The sequence below is a fragment of the Anarrhichthys ocellatus genome, unplaced genomic scaffold (assembly GCF_004355925.1).
Source record: "Anarrhichthys ocellatus isolate YVR2014 unplaced genomic scaffold, GSC_Weel_1.0 scaffold35, whole genome shotgun sequence".
NCBI classification, from domain to species: domain Eukaryota; kingdom Metazoa; phylum Chordata; class Actinopteri; order Perciformes; family Anarhichadidae; genus Anarrhichthys; species Anarrhichthys ocellatus.
Genome location: NW_022280065.1, coordinates 2426706 through 2447640, shown reverse-complemented (window position 1 = coordinate 2447640; position 20935 = coordinate 2426706). Strand labels below are relative to the sequence as shown.

The 20935-nt window shown below is 42.2% G+C and overlaps 2 protein-coding genes across 6 annotated transcripts; one reads left to right on the top strand and one right to left on the bottom strand.

Annotated features, from left to right (window-relative positions):
• Positions 1-642: 642 nt before the first annotated feature.
• trim46b (tripartite motif containing 46b) lies at positions 643-14823 on the bottom strand. Of its 4 annotated transcripts, none has more exons than XM_031866577.1 (13): positions 14184-14823; positions 11167-11428; positions 10815-10954; positions 10677-10726; positions 9151-9349; positions 8101-8247; positions 7596-7691; positions 6405-6658; positions 5494-5615; positions 4914-5252; positions 3227-3456; positions 2741-2808; positions 643-2017 (listed from the first exon to the last, which is right to left on the bottom strand). In XM_031866577.1, exons 1-13 carry the CDS (start codon positions 14274-14276, stop codon positions 1570-1572), a joined length of 2448 nt encoding a protein of 815 aa, XP_031722437.1. In that variant the 5' UTR covers positions 14277-14823; the 3' UTR covers positions 643-1569. The 4 variants fall into 4 exon arrangements, with proteins under 4 accessions (XP_031722437.1, XP_031722439.1, XP_031722438.1 ...); XM_031866579.1 differs by having other exon boundaries at positions 13330-14273; XM_031866578.1 differs by lacking the exon at positions 14184-14823 and adding an exon at positions 13089-13323.
• Positions 14824-17627: 2804 nt separating this feature from the next.
• LOC116393845 (protein S100-A1-like) lies at positions 17628-19571 on the top strand. Of its 2 annotated transcripts, none has more exons than XM_031866517.1 (3): positions 17628-17766; positions 19016-19177; positions 19321-19571. In XM_031866517.1, exons 2-3 carry the CDS (start codon positions 19037-19039, stop codon positions 19477-19479), a joined length of 300 nt encoding a protein of 99 aa, XP_031722377.1. In that variant the 5' UTR covers positions 17628-17766; positions 19016-19036; the 3' UTR covers positions 19480-19571. The 2 variants fall into 2 exon arrangements, with proteins under 2 accessions (XP_031722377.1, XP_031722376.1); XM_031866516.1 differs by having other exon boundaries at positions 17669-17751.
• The last annotated feature ends 1364 nt before the right edge of the window (positions 19572-20935 follow it).

Here is a 20935-nt window from a genome sequence, read left to right as displayed (position 1 = left end):
TTTGTGTGCTGGTATAGAGTCATTTGTTATTATGGCTATCAGTGACAATCAATCAAAGTGTGGCAATGCATATATGGTAATAGTTAAACATATTTATTTTGCCAATGACTTTAAATTCTCCCTCTTTTCTTCATATCATTGTCTCATATTGCACCTTGTGTTATACACAGTACCTTTCAAAAGAATAAATAACAAGTGAACTGTAAGTAAAGCCAGAAACGGTGCTGTTAAATTAGAACGTAACAAAAAAAGGCAGGTAGTATATACTCCCACTAAAGTAAGAGATCCATAAAAGCAAATGTATAGTTTTAGGAGATTTGGAAAACGATGCCAATTTTTCCAGTTTCCAATTTTTAACAGCACATTTCAAAGTGTGAGGCTGACAACATCCTATAAAGAAGGACCATTTGATTGGAAAATGGGTCCAATTATTTTTCTTTCCAAATATAAATATTCTGACCATTACAATAGCTGCAGTGTGTTCAGATGAGGTTGGAGATATCTGCCTTCTACAATGACTTGCTGCACTCTAGTGGTGAAACAGGAGAGCGCCATCCTCTCGGAGAAGATTGCAACTGTGAAAATATGGATGGAGCAGAATTCAAATCAGGCAAAAGCAACATCAAAAGGAAACAGAAGGTGTTTTAGTAATTCAAATTTGCGTTTATTTAGTGTGTATGTACTTAGTTAATTTTTCTTTTGCAAATATTCTGCCAGCAGGTGACGTTCACATGGATTTAATCTACTAGTCGTTTCATAAGAAGCACTGCTCATTAACTTACAATCAAGCGAGGTTGAAAAAAACACCAAAAAAAAGTATTGTTTGCAAGAAAACAACTTTTCACCGTCAATCAATGCTGTTATCAGTCAAACCACACGCACCCATGCGCATAGGCAAGCAAACACACACACACACACACACACATCAGACTCATGTCTTTGAAACACAAAACAGCAATGCACAGAATCGCGGGAGTGATTAGCTGTGCAGCAGAGGTATAATTGGAGCTTCTAATTACAGTATTGTTCCTCTCTATCTCTAATTTACCACATTTACATCCCAGAAAAATAATAACTTTGGTTGGGGATCATAACGAGTGAAATCTGTGTCGTTAAACACAAGTTTAGTTATAGATTCAATAGTCAAGGCCTTTTATTCTTTTTACATACACATATATATCTCTAAAACATAAGAGTTCTTAAGCTTTAAACATTAAGGGCATGAAATAACAGAGTAAAAGCTTCTACAGGGAGGACGACATTGTGTGGCGCTGTATCTACATTAGCTTTATAAATGTATGCAATATAGCCTGGCTACAAGTGCAAGCATCAAAGATATAACATAATAATAAGTAATACTTAAGCAATAACTCTTGCAAAACTTTATATAACAAAAATGTTGGAAACTTAATTACATTGCATATTTGTTGCTATAGAAACATCTTCTGGTACAAAGAAAATTAAATACAAAACAAAATCGCTGAGATTTCTAGCTTTTCGCTCTAGCTGAGTAAATACTTCACAATTACCAATTACATTCCAAATAACCATATGACTTCAGATCAGCCGTCAGTTGTTCTGTGAACTAGAGACCCGGGGTTGGATGGTTACCCTTCTGACCGGAGTCTGGTCCGCATTGCGATTGGCTACCAGCTCCTGCAGCTGCAGAGCCCCCCCGCCAATGAAGCAGAAAGCCGGGCACACGGGGCCGGAGCAATCCACGTGGCCTTCCCACAGAGGCCGAAGGGAGTGGGCGTCGTAGAAGGTGACGCGACCCTTCTCAAAGTCGAGGCACACGCCGAGCCGAGGGGGCAGCGGGTAGGTGACGCCCGCGGACGAGGAGGGGCTGTTGCCGTTGGTGATGGGGTCTCGGATACCGTTCCCATGGCTACTGTGGTGGTGGTAGTTGTGCTGGGGCAGGTAGATCTTACCCATCCCCATCGTGAGGAAGCAGAATGGCGGGGCGGAGTCCAGAGCATCCTCTGCTCCGCTGTCATGACCACTGTCCGGGTCGTAGCTGGAGGGAGAGCGCAGTTTGAAAACAATTATTATGGATGAGTCATCTGCTTATGTTACACTGCTTATTCACTTGTATCTGTTGTTACGGACAGTGGCAACGAAACATTCAGTTCCTTTACTTAAATATAAGTACCAATACATCAAGGTAAAAATACTCCAATACAGCAACGTAAAAATATTCCAAAACAAAAGTCCTGCATTCAAAGTCCTACTCACAAAAGTACTAGCAGCAAAATGCACCTAAAGTATCAAACAAAAAAGTACTCCTTCTACAAAATGGCCCTTGTGAGTGACATGTTATTCTATGTCTTTATTGCAGAAATCTGTAATTCAAGGGCACCGTCTCTGCATCCAGCTCTCAGTGCCGCCCAAGACGATTGTGATTGAGTGCTTTTGAACCTTGCCTGATCTTTTTGAACTTTAGATTTTCTTATACCCATTTGGAATTGTTTGCCTGTTTGGACTGCCTTTCCAGGTTTTTGACCAGTTTTCATGCCTTAATGTGCTTTGTCTGCATTTGGGTCGTATCCCTGTTGCCTCATACTCACCAACTGTGACAAAATTCAATTTCCTCCAATGTGTTTTTTTTAAATGTAAAATCCTAACAGGAAAAGTTTCTAGTAACTCAATCTGTCAATTCAAATGTAGAGAATATAAATGCATTATATTCCCCCCTGAAATACCCAAGTCAAGTACCTGAACTACTACTACAGGTACTCACCGGGGACTGGCCATGTCTTGTGGAAGGTGAAACCACTCCTGCAGTTTAGATTCCAGACCAACTCCCACCTGTTCAAAAAGAAAAAAGCAATCAATTTGTAATTAACTAAACATTTATCTTGTCGAAAATCTTTACACAACAGATTGATGTAGTTCTCTATTTCCCTATTTGGTTATTTTAGGGAAGCAGAAACACAAACATCATTGTTCCGTACTACTAATAGTGGAAACACTAATTTTAGAATGTGCAGTGGTACAATGCAGGCTAGGTTACTGTCAATCGAATCTGATCAGTGATGGAGTTTTAAATTTGTAAAAAGTAATAGTTTTGTTTAAAACTTCAACTATAATTGTTGCTTATGTTGTCAGAAATATTATCATCGAGAAAAACTTGAAACCAAACCTTCCACATACTGTCAGTATGCACTAATATTATGTAGTATTCAGTACATAAGATATGTAGAATTTACTTCTAGACTTGACTAACCTTCACGAGGTAAGACCCAGGCTCCACTGAGCATGCCCAGTAGTGCCTTCCCTGTGTAATAGCCACATCCCCCACTAGGAGGTCTGAGGTCAGGTGACAGGAAGTGAGGGCGTGGTCAGCGGCCTGCAGCAGGGACAGACCGGGGACGCTGCGAGCACAGCGCTGCTCTTTACTGACCACCAGCCGGTCGGCATGAAGACCCCAGCGAGAGTCCAGGTAGAAGTTGAGCACTGGGAGGAGACAGGGAGGTAGGACACAGCAGAGAAAAGGAAAAGGGGGGGGGGGGGATAGAGAGAGAAGGGAGGGGGGAAGAATTAGACGTGAGGGGAAGGGGAGGACAAAGAGACATGTGCATTCAAAAATTACATATAGGGGTTTTAGTAACGGCAGGAGACGTTTGGGAGGCAACAGAGGGAAAGTGGTACAGATTTACAGTCCGGAAGCAGCAAGGAGAAGAGAAATGAGGAGAATAGGAAGCAATTGAGAGGAGAGACTAGGGGGAGAGGGCAGGCATGCACCTCCGCACAGCAGCACTGGAAGAGAAAAGGACACTCCTCTATAAATTGATGACTCGGGGAGTAAAATACGGAAGGTATCACAAAGAAGCTCCGGCTATGGGGAGTGCAGATTTTTCCAAAGGAAGTACAATTTACTGAGGGAACATACGCAGTAGCAGGGAGGAAAAACAGCCTACTGGGGCACAAGGAAGTCACCAATCACTCAACTCAACCAATCAAAAAGCCCCGGATCGGATTCCGATCCATGTTGTTAAGCCTTGCATCTTAACAAACTGCAAACCTCATCAGCGCTCTGACAGATCTCGCCACAGAGCGGGAGGCGAGGGGGTGAGATTGGGGTTCTAGATGGGTGTGGAAGAACAGAGGATGCATGGGATGACCAGGAAGAGAAAGAGGAGAAGAGCATGAGGATACAGCGGGGTGGTCAAGAGATATGAATGCACTTCTTACGTTCCGTAGGAGGCACGTAGGTTGGCAGCGTGGAAGGAGCGCGGAAGAGAGTGACAAGTAAAAAGCTGTGAAATGGAAATAAAACATGAGAGAGGGATGAAGTAATAAAAGAGTGAGAAAGTGGTGGAAGAAAAATTGGAGAAGAGAAGATAGGAATGGGCAGAAAAAAAGAGAATGAATTATTAACTGCTCATCATGGAAACCATCCCATATGCTTTTAAATAATAGCAGGTGTGAAGAGATGAATGGCTCCTGGGTGACAGAAACTACAGCTTGCTGTTTGGTTATAATGACATTTTTTGTAGCTATCATACACGTGTCACTGACCATTAACCAAAAATAGAAGAAATACCCTTGCATAGTTGAGTGGAAGATGCAAAATGAAATGTATAAATAAGACATTCTGGACACTTTATGGTGGTGAGGGACGATCCCGTCTTCAAACTCTGTCTTCATTTGATCTCAACTACACACCTGTAAAATTTCATGATTGAATCTTGTCCGGTTGTGACGCTATCGCAGTGACACAATTTGTACACATACAGACATACAGAAATATAAACGCCTGGCAAAGTACTCAAAACCGCGTTGTGGTAGTTCCGCTACAGTAGATGTCTGCAGGACCACATTTTGCCATAATGACTCACACACACAGTGGGGCACTACCAAACTAGGGCAGAGTTTGACCCCTTCTTACACCAAAAAACGTGTTCTCTCACCTGGTGCAGGAGGGGTGTGCAGGTACACCTCCTCGCTGTACTCCCCGTAGCCGGCCTTGTTGCAGCCTCTCACCCGCAGCACGTACACGCTGTCCATTTCCAACCTGTCGATCACCGCGCTGGTCCCGCTCACTTCATCCAATCGCTGCCAGCCCCAGCGGGCGGCAGACAATCCTCCTCTGACGCCGCCTCTAGACGCTCCTCCCGGTACCACACCCCGGCGGCGATACTCGACGGAGAAGTGCCAGGCAGACACAGAGTCTTGGGGCAGTCGCCAGCACAGAAAGAGCTGGTCATAGGCCAGGGTGTGCTGGGTATCAATCACTGGAGCCAGTGGAGCTGTGACAGAAATAGTTTTAATGTACACGAATAACTGAAATCTAGAAGTTTAACGTGTGATAGTTGTACTACCACCTTCACTTCACCGATTAACCTACTATGTTACTCTTCTTCATAAGACAGTTTAAGAGAGATAAGAAAGCTGTCAAAAAGCTCCTGTCGTCTTCTACTCCCTTCCTTTCTTATCGTGTTCCCCACCCTTTCCCTTCCGCTCCCATCCTCCCATCACTCCCCTCCTCACCCTGGATGAAGTTCAACTCTGTCAGGAGTTTGAGTTCTTTGGAGACGTCCAGCTGGAAATGTCTGAAGGATGGGTCAGCAGCCAGAGTGAAATGCTCGAGATTCTCAATTGCTTTGCTGAACCTGATGCAGCAGGGGTGGGGGGGGGGGGGGGGGAGGGGGGGGGAGGGGGGAGGAGGGGAGCGGAAGGGGGGGGGGGGGGAACAGGGAGAGCAGTGTTAGAATAATTAAGGAGGAACAGTGAGGGCTGAAACAGACTGATGAGGAGGAAAGGGTGTATGATTACCTTTAAAAGATTAGGCTGACGTCGTTCTTTGTTATTCTTAGTGTCAACAAATACCAAAAAAAGATTTTAAAAACAATAATGCGTCTTTGTCGCTCAATCACAAGCCATTACATTCTACTAAAGATGGGTTACAAATGTATTGTTTTATTAAGTCGTTATTTACAGCTGGGCACTGTAGTTCTTCGCTAACGTTTCTCAAACACAAGTACATCGTGCATTTCTTGGGGACTATTTTAAGCTGCGGATTCATACATATTTGGTGCACTAGTGAGTATTTATGCGAGAAACACGTCAGCCAGTGACACGGTGTGGCACACTGATGTGGAGAGACGAATGAGCTTTATTCAGGCTTTGGCTACAGAGGCGGTACTTGTTAGTAGGATCAGTTTATTGCTGTTTTTATATGGATTTGCCGACAATAACAATTATATAGAACATCATTATCATTTAAGACTATTTTGTTTTTGAATGCAAAATAATCACTGACTAGGTGTGAGTAAAAGCTGTACGAATGGGAGAACAAACGAAAGGAATCTAACAAAGGAAGAAAAACTAACCTAAGATCAGTTCAATGGCAGCAGAGAGCTATGCCAAAACAAATAAGATACGACAAGCAAATAGAAAACCTGTTATGGGTCTGGCGAGCGGCCTGCACAAAGCAGGGCTGGTCTGTCTCTTTCAGCAGCTCCTGGGTAAACGCCATGAGCCCCGTGTGTTCCATCAAGCCCCGCCTTTCCGCCACTTGAGCGGACAGCGCCTCGCCTCGTTTCTTGCGCGCCACCTCCAGAGCCTGTGTGAGCGAAGCGTGGCGCTCGGCCAGAGCAGCCGTCAGATCCCTGATGCTCTGAGCCAGCTGCTCTCTGGCTGACACACTGTTCACCTGTTGAAGAACAACGCAGACGGGCCGGCTCAAACCTTTGGCAACATCCAGCTTTCATTGAGTGAAAGTCGGATGCTGAGGTAGACTGTCGAGTCAGACAGGTTCGATCACACATAAAATTGGATGATGACATGCCATTGACATTTTATATTAGCCTATCCTATGTAGCACTTATAAGCAGGAAATAGACAATTAATAAAGATTTGTAACACACTAAAATGTAGTTGCAGTCAGATATAAGGACATTATCTTATTACTATTGTATTCGTCAACAATCACGCCACAACTCCTCCTGTAAAACATCAATTACTGGCATGTAAATAGATAATAAGTAACAATGTACCATATAATGAATATAAAAGGTACAGTATTTCTACACATGTATTAATATTAAGTATTTATGCAATATATTGATTAATTGAATGTTATTTCTGCCGTATTCTTTTATTCGAGACCCTTCTTCACTCTCATGACAACTTAGCAAACCCAACCAGCAGATGGAGGCCATGATTTAAAGCTTAAAAAGCTCCAGGAGGAAGTAAGTTACTGTCCTCATGGGTTTTGAAATTTATAAACCATATTAAACTGGCCTATAAATTATTTGTACATACGTAAAAACTTCGTTATCAGTCTATAATTAAAGGTTAATACTCCAGTTATGTCACAGGCTTATTGTTGATAAATACAATAATAATACAAATACAATAATAAAGACTTCAACAAAATCCATATATATGATTAAAGCTATGAGTAAAGCTTAATAATATTGTGTTATAAACAATGTATGAATTTTCAAAAGTTGTGTGTGAGGTCGCAAAGAAAAGACAAGTCTGTCAAAGAAGCTGCTAAAAAAAACATCTCTGCAGTTTTATGGTGTTTAGCTGCTGACTGGTGTTACAGTAATTCTATGTTCAGCAACATTTTAAGAATTAATCACCTCAGTCTGAGTGATGGAGCTCTCCAGCTGGGTAATCTGGGACAGAACTGTGTCCTGGTTGGACAGAATGTAGTTCATCTCCTTCGTAATCTTCTCCTGTCAAATAAACAGCAACAACACGAAATGCATACAACAAATACGCATCAGACGGCTTAATGGTTACACATTAACTCTGCAACACTTACTGCACTGCTCTGTAGTACTGTACGATGCTCGTCTCTCATACACTGAAAGCTGTTTTTCAACATTTTGAAATAAAGCCTTAAAGTCCTTTACTGATAAAAAAAGTATTGCCTGGGTCCAGAAGCTTTGAATTCCTCCACTCCAGCGAGTATGTGCCGACAATTCTGTCTGATATTAGGCAAATACAAGTATCAATTTCAATCATATATGTCTACTTCTATGTTTAACTGAGTTTGTCAGAACTATCCTTTGTATCAAGCCTTTCATTTTGCAGAGCATTTAGAGGAACCCAGTCCAGACTATGTGGGATTCAGAGTCGTACCTTCAGGGCTTGGTATGCGTGGGCCACTGGCAGGATCTTGTGTCCTGTGTGGACGCGGCGCAGTTTGCAGAGAGGGCAGAGCAGCCGCTGACAGGACCTGCAGTAGAACTGCAGCTTCTCCTGGTCATGCTCCGGACAGGTCAGAACCTGAGGACAAGAGCTAAATTACATCTCAACGTATTTATCTACGGCACATTTTACCTCCAGGGAGAAAGAGACGATTATTATAAGGAAGTGTGTATGTGTACGTAACATCACAGCGCCACATGGCCCAACAGCAGTCAGAAGGTCCAGAAAAAACATAGTTAAGAATAGCTAATTTTAATTTTAAAGTTTTAATGTATACATACATATTTTTGTTCTTGTTTGTTATTTCATCACTGTGGTTGCTGGCCCAACAACCTGCTGCAAATCTATTACAAAAATATCAGACTTTTGTGTTCAAGTCAAAAAATAAGATCTGTGTCATATTTCGAGTGTACAAAAATCTTGGAACCGCTTTCTAATAATGCACCGTTTATAAGTGCTTTACAAGTTGTGAGAAACTGGTTCATTGTGTTGAATGCATCATTTCTGACGCTTTATTGATCTGCTTTTGGTCGCCAGGTTGTGAAAAATGATCTCACTTCAGGATTACACTTTATATTTTCATCTAGCTCTTTTATTAATCAATAGGACCCTCAAAATGCATGCTGAATGGCTTATTGGAAAGTGAGGAATCCATGAGTAGTTATTAAAATATTACCATGATTTATACTTGGATTATTAACACATAGAAAGGATCACAACACCAATCAAAGAAATGTCTTCACAACCTAGCAAATTGTTTTATGTTTGGCATACAACTTATCTGTGAAGCATGAGTTAAGGATAAATCAACCACAATTGAAGCCAGTAGTTATGACTTATACATCTGTATAAAGGGTGCCTTATTACAAAGTTGTACCAAAGGTTTTAAAATGTTTTTGAAATAATTGGTTTAATCTCTGCAAGTTCATGATATGTTATTATTAAAAATGTAGATTAACAGTGATTGTTCCAAAGTCTTACCTTTGGTCTGAAGTTGAGCGTCGGCTGGATATGTTCGTGTTGTGCTCGTGGCGTCCCCCACGGGTGATACAGCTTGAAACACTCGTTACAGAAATTGGCCCTGCAGTCAGCGCAGCCCTTGGTGGCCTCCAGAGCTTGAGGAGGTTTACAGAACTGGCACATCACAGCCACACTGCCCAGACTCACTGTGTGTCTGTACCTGGTAGTGATAGAAAGACGGATTTAACCTTTAAGCAGGCTTGTTCCATTGTGATCTCATGACTTTTTATGAAGAGAGATCTGCCAACAAACAGAAAGGTGCACTCAGTGCAGATGTACACCAGGTGTGTCTGCAACAACCGTTGCTGTAATGTTTGATGTAATGCAACCCACAGACGGCTAAACCCCCGACTAGACTGAAAGTCATCTAGACGCGCTTTTCACCTGCGTTTTCCACCTGTATGTCTCACACAACAGATACACTATCATTTAATCTATGCAGATGTCTGCACCGGCTGTGTGCATAAGCGCATCTCAGATTCATCTCATGGAAGCATTTATTTAAGCTCCATGTCTATTTTTTTGGCAATCTGCCTGTAAACGCGAGGTTAATGCCCAATAAAACAGCACAGCATGACTGTGTCTCTGGCTGCATAGCAGCTGCATGGCAGCCGCAGAGCGGCGGTAATGCAGTCAGCTGTGTGTGTAGTTCCGTTAGCTGTTAGCCAAACACACCATCCAAAACAAAGTGTGAAACGGTTTTCCCTCACTCTGTCTCTGGCCGCAGAGCAGCCGCAGAGCAGCCGCAGAGCAGCGGTGATGAAACCCTACTACCCAGTTGCCGGTTAAGAGTAGTGGTCCAGCAGTCGGCATACAGCAGTCCAATCAATGTCGGTATCAAACAAGCAAAGAAAGGTGTCCTAACAAAGTGTGAGTCACTGCAACACCGAGACGTCCTTTGAGCATGCAGCCATAAACGAGCACCATAAAATATTATGCAGTTTGGTGCAGCGGTATGCCAGATTAGCCATGGACAGACACAGAGATGCGCACTTACATTCTCTCTCAGACACACACACACACATACGGGTTAAAGTCAAAAGCTTAAATCTATTATAGACATGAGTAAAATTCTAATCAAAAGAAATGTAAAGGTTTTGAACACAATTAAATGAGAGGGCAAAAGGCCCACTGTGAGAGAGAGAGCCAAGTGGTATTGAATGGGTTATAAAGTGAGCACGAAGCCACTGGACTATGCAAGCACACAGTCAGCCTTGGTAGCTACAATATGTTGCAGTGCACACTCCGCAGGATTCATCAACAGCTGAGTTGTTGCTGAATAATTACAATCCAAATGGGACATGTTCCCACACCCTCTGTTTTTCCCGCCCAAATCAACTACTCATGTGCATTTGGCACAAAACACCATAACCACTGAAGGACAAGATCCCTGTGTGGGTACTTTTGTGCATATTTTTGCATTTCACTTTTTTGGCTGAAAAGGGTGTGTGTGTGTGTGTGTGTGTGTGTGTGTGTGTGGTACCTACCTCTCCACTATACGCTCTAAGGTGAGGTTGCGCAGACAGTCAGTAAGGCCCTTCTCTCCCAGCTCGTGTGTGTGTGTGTGGTACCTACCTCTCCACTATACGCTCTAAGGTGAGGTTGCGCAGACAGTCAGTAAGGCCCTTCTCTCCCAGCTCAACATCTCGGCCGCACGGGATACAGGGGAACATCATCACCAGGGGTGGGCCCTCCTTACGGCGACGCCCCGGATACGTGCCGTATCCCGGAGACCGGGGCATGGATGGCGAAGACGGGTGGGGACCTCAAACCAAGAAGAAAAGCCAGTTATGAGCAGAGGGAGACAGAAAACGACAGTGGATCAAGGGAAGGTTTGCGTGTAATCACATGGTTTGCATATCAGTATGCAATCCAAATCACTCGCATCAAAAAAAGCCCCCGTTTTTATCCACACAAGACATAAATGTCCCCCTCGACAGATTAAATCGATATGGCGGAAGAAGAAGCATTCCAAACCTGCCCGCAGCACGCGGTCAATAGGTCGCTGCTCAGCTTTAGGTGTAGGCCTTCGGGCCTGACGGGGGGAGCGGGTGTTGGGTGTGGAGGCTGGGGAGTTTGGCTCCGGGGGCAGATCCGGAGGCGGGTAGCCGTTTGCCACCAAGACCTCCGAGGCACACATGAGGCAGACACTGTGCTGGCATGGCAGGACCACGGGCTGTTTGACTATGTCCTTACACACGGTGCAATGCAGCTCATTCTCCAGGCTCTTCATGTTGGACTGTCGGAGGCAAAGAGGTGAGGGGTTATGATCTGCACAATGTAAGAGCATGTAACACACAGAGAGGTAGAAATGTGCACAATTAGCCTGTAAGGGGAAAAGTAAAGCTTGCAGGTGTCATTTTAAGTTTTTCACTAATTATAAGTTACCGAATACCGAACAATATTTGTATGAGAAATATAAATCCCTAACCCTTTTATTAAAAAATCATTTTCATTTAACAAAAACAGCAAAAGCTTTGAAAAAAATCTAATTTTGTGTGAACAAGAAAATCTGCAACATTTTGATTTAAATCAGAAAACTATCTGACAAAAGACTAAGCAAATTGTTAAGATTTTAGGAATCTGACCAGGCACTCAAAGCCAATTTTCTGTACTTGACAGTTTTCTGTACACATTCTAGTCGGTACCACCGAGGAGGTTCAACATCACATGAGATAGAGAGACTGAACTGAGAGAGAGAGAGAGACGTGGCAATGGGAAAAAGCTGTCCCAGGCGACATAGGGCATCATTCTTGTTAAATATAGAAAAAGGCCAGGCATTAATTATTGAACCACTGCAGAGTGCATCCCTTAAACCGCAGCTCTGCACATCAACATGAGCTCTTTAGCCATTAGTCACATATGCTTTTGGATAAGCAAGAGATGGCCTTTTCAGTCTTCATGGCATATTTTTTTACTCTGTATTTACTCAGAAGTAAATAGTGACCCATCATGAAATCGATAACAAGGAATAATTCACTGTACAAAGACACATTTGTCATATAAGATTTGCCACATAATGTACAGATTATTGGAGTTGTTTCTTTGTATTTAGGCGAGCTTCTCAAGTATACCTCTCTGCTGAATCAGCACCTTCAGTACTCGATGTAACCACAGTGGCCAGAGGTGGGGATAGTTGAGGGGGCGGGGGGTGTGAAAAGCTGCACCTCTGAGGCAGTAAGCATGTTGAAGTCCTGCTCAAGGACATTGGATAGAAAAGGACTCTGGCTGTTGCAGTAACCTCCACAGACTTCACAGCTACAGTCGGTCCAACCAAAAGACTACCGTGCCTCATTAACAATGAGACGGTCGAAGGGACCTGTTCCTTTAGCCATTTCTCCTCGCTGGTGTTATAATTACTCACTTTTAGTGTTCAGTCAGCATCTCTTTGTTGCAATAAGATGCCCTTGACTCACAACCTCAACCTGCAGCCCATCATAGTGTTAGCAGGGCCAGAGTCAGTAGGCAAAAGACAAACTGACAGACGGTGCTGCTGCTGCACAGACGGGTTTGGGGGGCTGTGATGTGATGAGATGCAGCATCGGGACAGCTTATCACAGCACACCAGAAACCGCTGTTAACACCCATGATTCTGGGGATGTGGATGCAGAATTAGGGGATAATACAGAGGGGATCATACAGTAAAATGTACATTTGATTTTAAGGCCAGGAGCTCACACAGTGTTACACAGCTGGACGAAAATTCACAAATCGGACTACAAGTGGATTGTGGAAAGTAATATCTTCCCAGTTTACATAGTCAAATATAATAACAGCTGCCGATACGTTTGAGACAGAATTAGTCTGCAGCGGGAGGAAAGAAACCCACTTAGACCTATATAGGCTACCCTATACTGAAGCATTACATTGGAGTAATTGGATTAATCAAAATAACCTACATTCCTCCTCAGTGAAGCCCAGTCGCTCTGTGTCATTCTCCAATGTCAACTCCGGCCTGCCTTTCTCTTCTCTAGCAATGTTGCCTATCGCAGTTTCAGCCTATTACAATCCCAGCAGGCTACAGGCTATGCAGCACGACGGACTGTGGCTGTGTTGTATACATCGCCGGTGGATAGTGCGCACTGCTAGTGCTGAGCCCAGCGCGGTGAAGGCGTGAAACAGGCGATGCGACATCCTTACCTTCACCTGGAATCTAGGCGCCATGGCAGCAGACTACGTGTGTAACTCCAGCATCAACGGAGCGCTGCGCGTCTCTTGGAAAGAAGGGGAGGGGTTTGAGGCATGATTTTATCGCGAGCGATGAGCCCTCCGCGCCGGTTAGATGGGTTTTGCACGAAACGACCGTAGTGGCTGATTCGACAACACCAGAAATCATGCTTGTTTTCTGAGCTGTTTTAATGTGGTATGTGCTGTAACATAGGGTGCTGCAACATATAGTCGGCCCCGGTGCTCTATTTGTAACCATCTGCTACAGCACGCTCAGAGCCTTTTTTTTCCTCCCCTTAATTGCCTCAGCATCCGAAGGTCCTGCATCCCGTCTCCATGGAAACGACCATCCCGCGAGCCCCCAAAAATAGAAACGTGTCTTTTCACTCTGCACTCACGCTGTTTTGACATTTAATAATGGAGCACGCTAGTATATAATTAGAAAAAGAGCATGCTTTCCTCCATTTCTGAGGAGCAATTTAGTCTGGTGCACTGAGGCATTTTAGGACCTCCGTTAACGTGAGTTTCAGCATCAAGACAACATAACGAACGATTGTGTACCACGATTGAGGATGGACAATATGTTATGGCTATTTTAGAAAATGAATTACATTTTATTTCAACAGCCTTTCTCCTGGGTGCAGAAAAATATATGGAAGGCCAATTTGACATAAATGGATGCGGCAGGTGAAACATGGAGACGTGCCATCCAAGCGGTTCTCCATTTCAAAATGCAGGCTGTATTCGAATAAGAATTTCTTTAAAATATGTATCGTAATGTGATTATACAACCAGTGACAACACATACACAGTCATATTATACTCACACTTATACGAACCAATGCTTCCATCGTTGATGTGGCTGTTTTTAAATCCATCTCTGCCATTTTAAGAAAATAGCTGCCTCTTGGTTTTATCATCTGGACACAAATCGCGATGTATCTAGGCCATACACCATACGGTACATATACAAAACTATTCCCTATAATAAAATCTTTGCCCGTTTACCGTGTGGTAAATTCCTTGTTTTCTTAAGATTTTTTTTCAAAAGACACTCGATCTGGGTTTTTTACGCACGAAAAACCAAAAAGCAGAAAAACATCTTCTGAATAAAAAAAACATATGAAGCCACCGTTTTCTAAATATGTTGTTATGTATATCCACTCTAAGAGATGCCTGTGGCTTTATTCCTCACCCAGACATCCTGCCCCCCACCCTTCCCATCCCGCAACGGACGCCTTCAAATGATGTGGCACACAGCGGGCTGGAAGCTTGATGCCATAGCGGTCTGAATCCAATATTATAAACAATAGTGAATCTCTCATCAAGCTGCATATTGTTTCCTCAATGACATCTTCGACCGTTACAGAAATGTAAAGCCGTGGAGACGGAAAACGTTTTCAGGATCCTCAGAAAATAATCTGTTAGCCCCGCACAGCTGTGGGGAAGAAATGCCCCATGGGTGTGGAAAAAATACTCTTTGGCCACTATGTGGCGCTGCGCCTCGGGTTTAACTGTAAACACAGAATGTCACTGGCAACATTACCTGGGATGAAGCGTTATGTTAATAATATATCATGTGATTATTACTACTGATGCAGTAACATGTAAACAAGACTTTACTACAGCTGGTGGATGTGGAGCGAATTTGAACAAGGTTTTATAACTCACATGCAGTTTAATCATCAGTGCATCATGTACTATACAATTATGGCTTGTACGCAAAGTAAGATGTCAATTAAATTGCAAAAGGTCTTTTTCATATTTACTGTATGTATTTCTATTTATTTTATTTTATTGACTTAATTAGTAGACATTTGGATGTTTTCCTATATATAGCGGAACAAGATAAACAAAAATTACTGGGGAAAGTAGAGTGTGACATATTCAATGTTCGTCCTTTCCAGCAATGTGGGGTCAAGTCCACATCAGCATGTGTGGTTACTTTTTAACTTTCACCACAAAAATCTTTTATGGTAAGATTGATCAATATGTTTGTCCACTAGATAGCGCTTAAACACTGTATGCACATAACATAACATTACGATACTTAATATTGTGTATTCTTTTCTTTTCATAGTTTGATGCATAATAGACAGTAATCACAGCTCTTCACTTGAACGTGTAATTCACGAAAGGATACATTCAATCAAGCCACAGCAGACAGATAGTACGAAAGCCAATTTGTGGGGAAACATTGCATTAGTTCTGTATTAAATCATACTCTCTTGCAATATCAGAGCCAGACTGCACAGAATGTAGAAACTCAACGAAGAAAGCTTCGTGTGAGTGGAAACTTCTGGGTCCGTCTGCTGGTTTAGCCCAATGGACACTAGAGAATACAAAGACACATTTGTGTTCTAGTTTGCTAGTTCAGTTAAGCTGCTGCTTGTGCAGTTAAGTTGGATTTCATTGACCGTGACACAAACAGAATAGCTCTTGCATGAGTACGGCTTAATTCATCACAAGACTCCTGTGGAAGAAGTACTGAGACTTCACTTGAGTAAAAGCAAAACCATACAAATATCAACAATGTTTTACAAAGTAAAATTCCTGCTTTCAAAAGGATACTTAAGTAAAAGCACAGACATATTGTCAGCAAAATGAACTCAAAGTATCAAAAGTAAAAGTACCCATCATTGATCATGGTCATTTACAGTGTAAGCAACATTTTAATGTTGTAGCTAGTTGAGGTTGGGCTCATTCTAACTGCTTTATATACTGCTGGGTTGTTCAATCTTTAACAATGCATCATGTCATATGAACTCATCATATGTAAATGTTATATCTTTAAAGTGTCTGTATAGCTGTCAGATAAATATGGTGCAGATAAAAAAATAGCTTTTTCCTCTGAATTTTAGTGGAGTTGATGTATGAAGTAGCATCAAATAGAAATACTCAGATGACATACAAGTACCTCCAAATTGTTCTTAGATTTGAGTAAATGTACTTACATATACATTCCACCGCTTGAGTTTGCATTGCAGAGAAAAAAACAGCAGCAGCAGCTCTGGGTATTTGTATTTTCAATATGGGAACAAATACATTATTTGTCATATAAACACAGAAACACATCCATTGACCATAATGTTGTAGAAACTAAACAGTATGCCGGTCCTCAGTCGTATTACTAATTATATCCACAAGGTGGTGACAAAGAGCTCTATTCAGGCATCTCCTCAATCAATTGCAATAGAAATGTAAACTTTTACCACTGCTCTTGAGTTATCTGACATATTTATTCAATTTTCAGATTCATATTTTCCAAATTAGTTTTCAAAGATATAAGTTGATTCATGGATGTAATTGTTCAAATTAGAGACATTAAAAACAAAACTTGCACATTAATGCATCACTAATCCAAGATTAAAATATACAAAACATAATGCTGACAGGGCCTATTATTGATAATAAGTAGCCTACTTTTACTTGGGAAGTATATCTTACTGATAATAGGTTACTTTTGAAGATCTTGAATACTTTTACTTGCAATGAAGTGTTTATTTTATATTATAGTATACCTAAGTTAAGCGTCTGGATACTTATTTCACCACTGCTAAGGTCCACATCTTATAGTTACATTTTACATTTCTCAAATCCCCGCTCAGTCAGTCCATGAGCACGAGAGGAGAATATCACTCATTGGACAAACAGACCGCAGTGCAGAGATACTAATACTGTTAGTAAGAGCCATGCATTTACATTTTCTACTTTATTAAAAGTACAAAGCATTAAAATATACTTAAAGTACCAACAAGGAACAACACTGTAAACTATTATTGACTTTAGCACACTGTGTACATTGTTGCATGTGTTGGCAGTCACTGAGAGACTTTGTGTGGTTCAAACAAAGCTGCTGATTACATCGAGCCCCATTCATTAACTCCACCATGTGTTGTTGAGTCCAGCAGGGTCTCTATTTGACTCTTTGCTATTTTCTGCAATTCATCATTAGTCGACTGAACAGATAGCTGATAGTATTGGTCTTGTGTTGCAGCATACCAGTGTCAAAGGGGGCGGAAAATGACTTCTAGCACAAGAACACATTTCATGTGAAAGATGATTAATCGATTAGTAATCATGTTGTGATGGCATTTTTTCTCCTCTACACCTTATACATGATATCTTCAGTTGAGTTTCTATATTCAGTCGTTGTAAGTTAGTCCAACATCTCCCAAAACCTCATTTGAAGTTTATTACTATATGGAGTTACCGCCCACCACCGTCTGCACAGCCTCGCTTCCAGTCGATAGGGTCCACTGTCCACACCGCAGGTTGACTCACTGCTCAGCAGTCAGGGCGGCGTCTCACTATAAAACCTCTGCTGCACTTTTTCCCGACCATTACACATTCCCATCTCTCCTCTGCCGACGACGTCCAGCCCAGCCCTGCACGGTAAGAACTATATCGGTATGTAACGGTCCTGTCTAACTCCGGGAGGATTTTCATAAATCCTGTAACTCTTGCAGCTACACGCAGCTGGGTGGGGAAGATCAATGAGGATTAATTACTTCTTTTAAAATCTGCCAATCAAAGTTTGCCTGAAGGGAAGCATGTCTGTGTATTCTTAATACAGTTTCTGTTACATAATTATTTTACTTTTTGTGCTATTACGTAGACTAGTATTCTTTATTTCTATCTATTGAAAAATGTTGCAATGTATTGATATGATTGTCCTTTTTTTTTTTTTTACTTTTGAGCTCACACTTTTTTTTAATAATTACAGAAGATTTATACATTTAGCTGATACAATAAGCACTTACTGAAAATCGGCTCCTATTTCTCTCCAGTTTATCACATTTTACTCCTCTTATTCTTGTGTAATGTCAACACATACACATACACACGTCCCTGTAGCCTGTATAGGTGCTCTACAGAGGGTGTGGTTGGACTGTGGACATGTGGCTATAGCGTCTCCTCTCATTTGCTGCACAACCACCATTTTGTCTATCCGCACATTTTTCCCCTCATTCAGCTAAAGTTTTCCATTCCCTCTAACTCACATAACACTCAGCCCCTGTTTTCCCTCCCACTTCTCCTTTTGTACTGTTGTAATCACAGCAACAGTTGGAGACAGAACAGACTCTTTTGAGTTTTGAGTGATTTCTTTTGTTGTTGTTATTCTAACAACCTAATAGCAGAGCTCACACTCCCTGTGAGTATTACACATTGTGTGGAAGGGCGTGAAGAGAAAGGTGTTACCCCATCATTGAGCTACATGACATCCTCATTAAATGCAATGTCCACTTTTGCAGAATTTGACCTTCAGTTCACCCATAGGTGATGCAACTAGTAGCCAGTATTTTACTGTGAATTTACAGTCAAGTCGTTTACAGTGCAAGACACGGAATATTTTCTTTGCAAGATCCTCTGATGAAGCTCAGTCTCACTACAGGAGGGGACGATTGTAAATCCAGCTTTTATTTCCTGCAAATAAAGGAGACTGTTTACACTGAGGGGATCAGCTCCCTGGCTTTTGAACCCTCCGTGCCCTTTCATATCCTTAGATAAGCTCATCAGTATCATCAAGTGTTACAAAACAAACAACCTCTTTTCCATTTTTTCATGAAAGTTGATCCAGAATTGTCTGCTAAACTCTACGCTATCACCGATCATAATCAACAATTTATTCTCTGTTTGGACTTTTGTTTTTTTTCAGTCCAAACACACGTCAGCAGCCATGCCTTCAGAACTGGAGACGGCCATGGAGTCACTCATCAAGGTGTTCCACCGCTACGCCACTAAGGAAGGCAAGAAATACGGACTCAGCCGGGGACAGCTCAGACAGTTGATGGAGAACGAGCTGTCTAACTTCCTCAAGGTGAGACGGGACCAATGTGTTAAGTGCATAATCACAGTGTCCACGACTTAGACATGATGATTGTAAAATAATTCATCACATAATACGGTATAACCCAGAGTTTTCTTGTTGAAGCTCACCTCATGACCCCTTTTTTAACCCAGTCTCAGAAGGACCCTGCTGCTGTGGACAAAATCATGAAGGACCTGGACAGCAACTGTGATGGCCAGGTTGACTTTGAGGAGTTTGTTTCCCTGGTTGTTGGACTTTCCATTGCCTGTGAGCAGTGCTACCAGCAGGAAATGAAGATGGGGAAGAAGTAAACGACAACAGCTGGAGAAAAGAAAGAAACCAAAAAGCATGTCAAGTTTTGTAAAGATAGTTTTGTTCATTAAATACACTGAAGAATTTCAAACCTGTTGTGTCTGGTGGTTATTGTATGTGTATATGCAAGTTACATATGTTTAAGTACACGTTTGCCTGCAAGTTATCATAGGCCTGCATTTTTTTTCTCATTCAAACATAAAAGCACAACTGCCCCTCTTTTAGTTTCTAGTGTTTTTTACGCGTATAAATATAAAAAATGGACACAAAGCCCTTCGTTATTGCTCTTCCCCATGCGGAGCATTGTGCTGAATTCACGCCCTGGAGAAGCTCATTCCAGAGATCACAAGTGGACTGACTCCCTTGGCAACTGTACCATAAACACTAGGTGTGATGATGTAATTCCCACCTGTAATTCATGCTTCCCTGAGTGTGAAAGTCCTCCCTCACTGCTCCATAAAGTCCTGCTTATCGCTGCTCTGAGGAATCTGCAGAATGTTCAGGTTGTGAGCGCGCCTCTCTGTGAAGCAGGCTGTTGCAGTTCTCTGAATCATGATTCTCATGAGCAGATGAATAAGGTGATCGGGTGCTTTGTAACTGAATAAAGTTTGTTGCATTCTTGTAGATTAGATTTGATTGAGCCGGACGTTCTTGGGCACGGTGTGGAAATGTGGAGTCACATGGCACAGCGCGACAGTACACCACTGTTTCCACCAAATTCTTTTCATTTTGTTTCATGTCTGGTGAAACGTGGATAACACAAGAGATGACCAGGATAACCCCCTCCTTCTGACTCTTCCTGAACTGAAGAGAGACTTTTTTTTCTTTCTAAAATAAGGTCTCTCAGGCAACACTTCCTCTCAGGCTTTGTTCTGCCACTGACAAGCTCCTCCCATCAAATATTTTAGTCATAAATGATTAAGATATGACTCCTATAATTATGGGTGCAACTGTTGAGGTCAGGGTCTGCCAATCCCAGTGACTCCTCAGAACCTTTACTGCCTGAGGAAGGCCTGCCTCGGAGGCAAAACTCAGGGGGAAATGGTCTCCTAAGCCCTTCACACACACCCTTAAGGCAGAGCCTTGCTCTGTGGCCTACCAGAGCGCATGGTTACAGGGGAAACACTCAAGTTGCTAGGTTACAAAGCACGAGTGTGTGTGTGTGTCTGTATCCCCCCCCCCTCAGTTTACACAGGCACCACACCCATGTGACCTACAGCTGAGGCTACAGCCGGGATTTCCCACTTTGTTGACTGTTTTCCCTTTTGTGTAGTTAAGCAAGAGGTGCACTAAATTCATCGACGTTACATGATACGATACATGCTGTATGTTCATCATGCGGCCTTAAACAATGCAATCAGTATTTGTGAGGATAAATAACTCTCTTCAAGCATGAAGCAAGCGAGGTAAATGAAGAGGCCCATATTTGCTCACTTAGTAGACTTAATTATTACC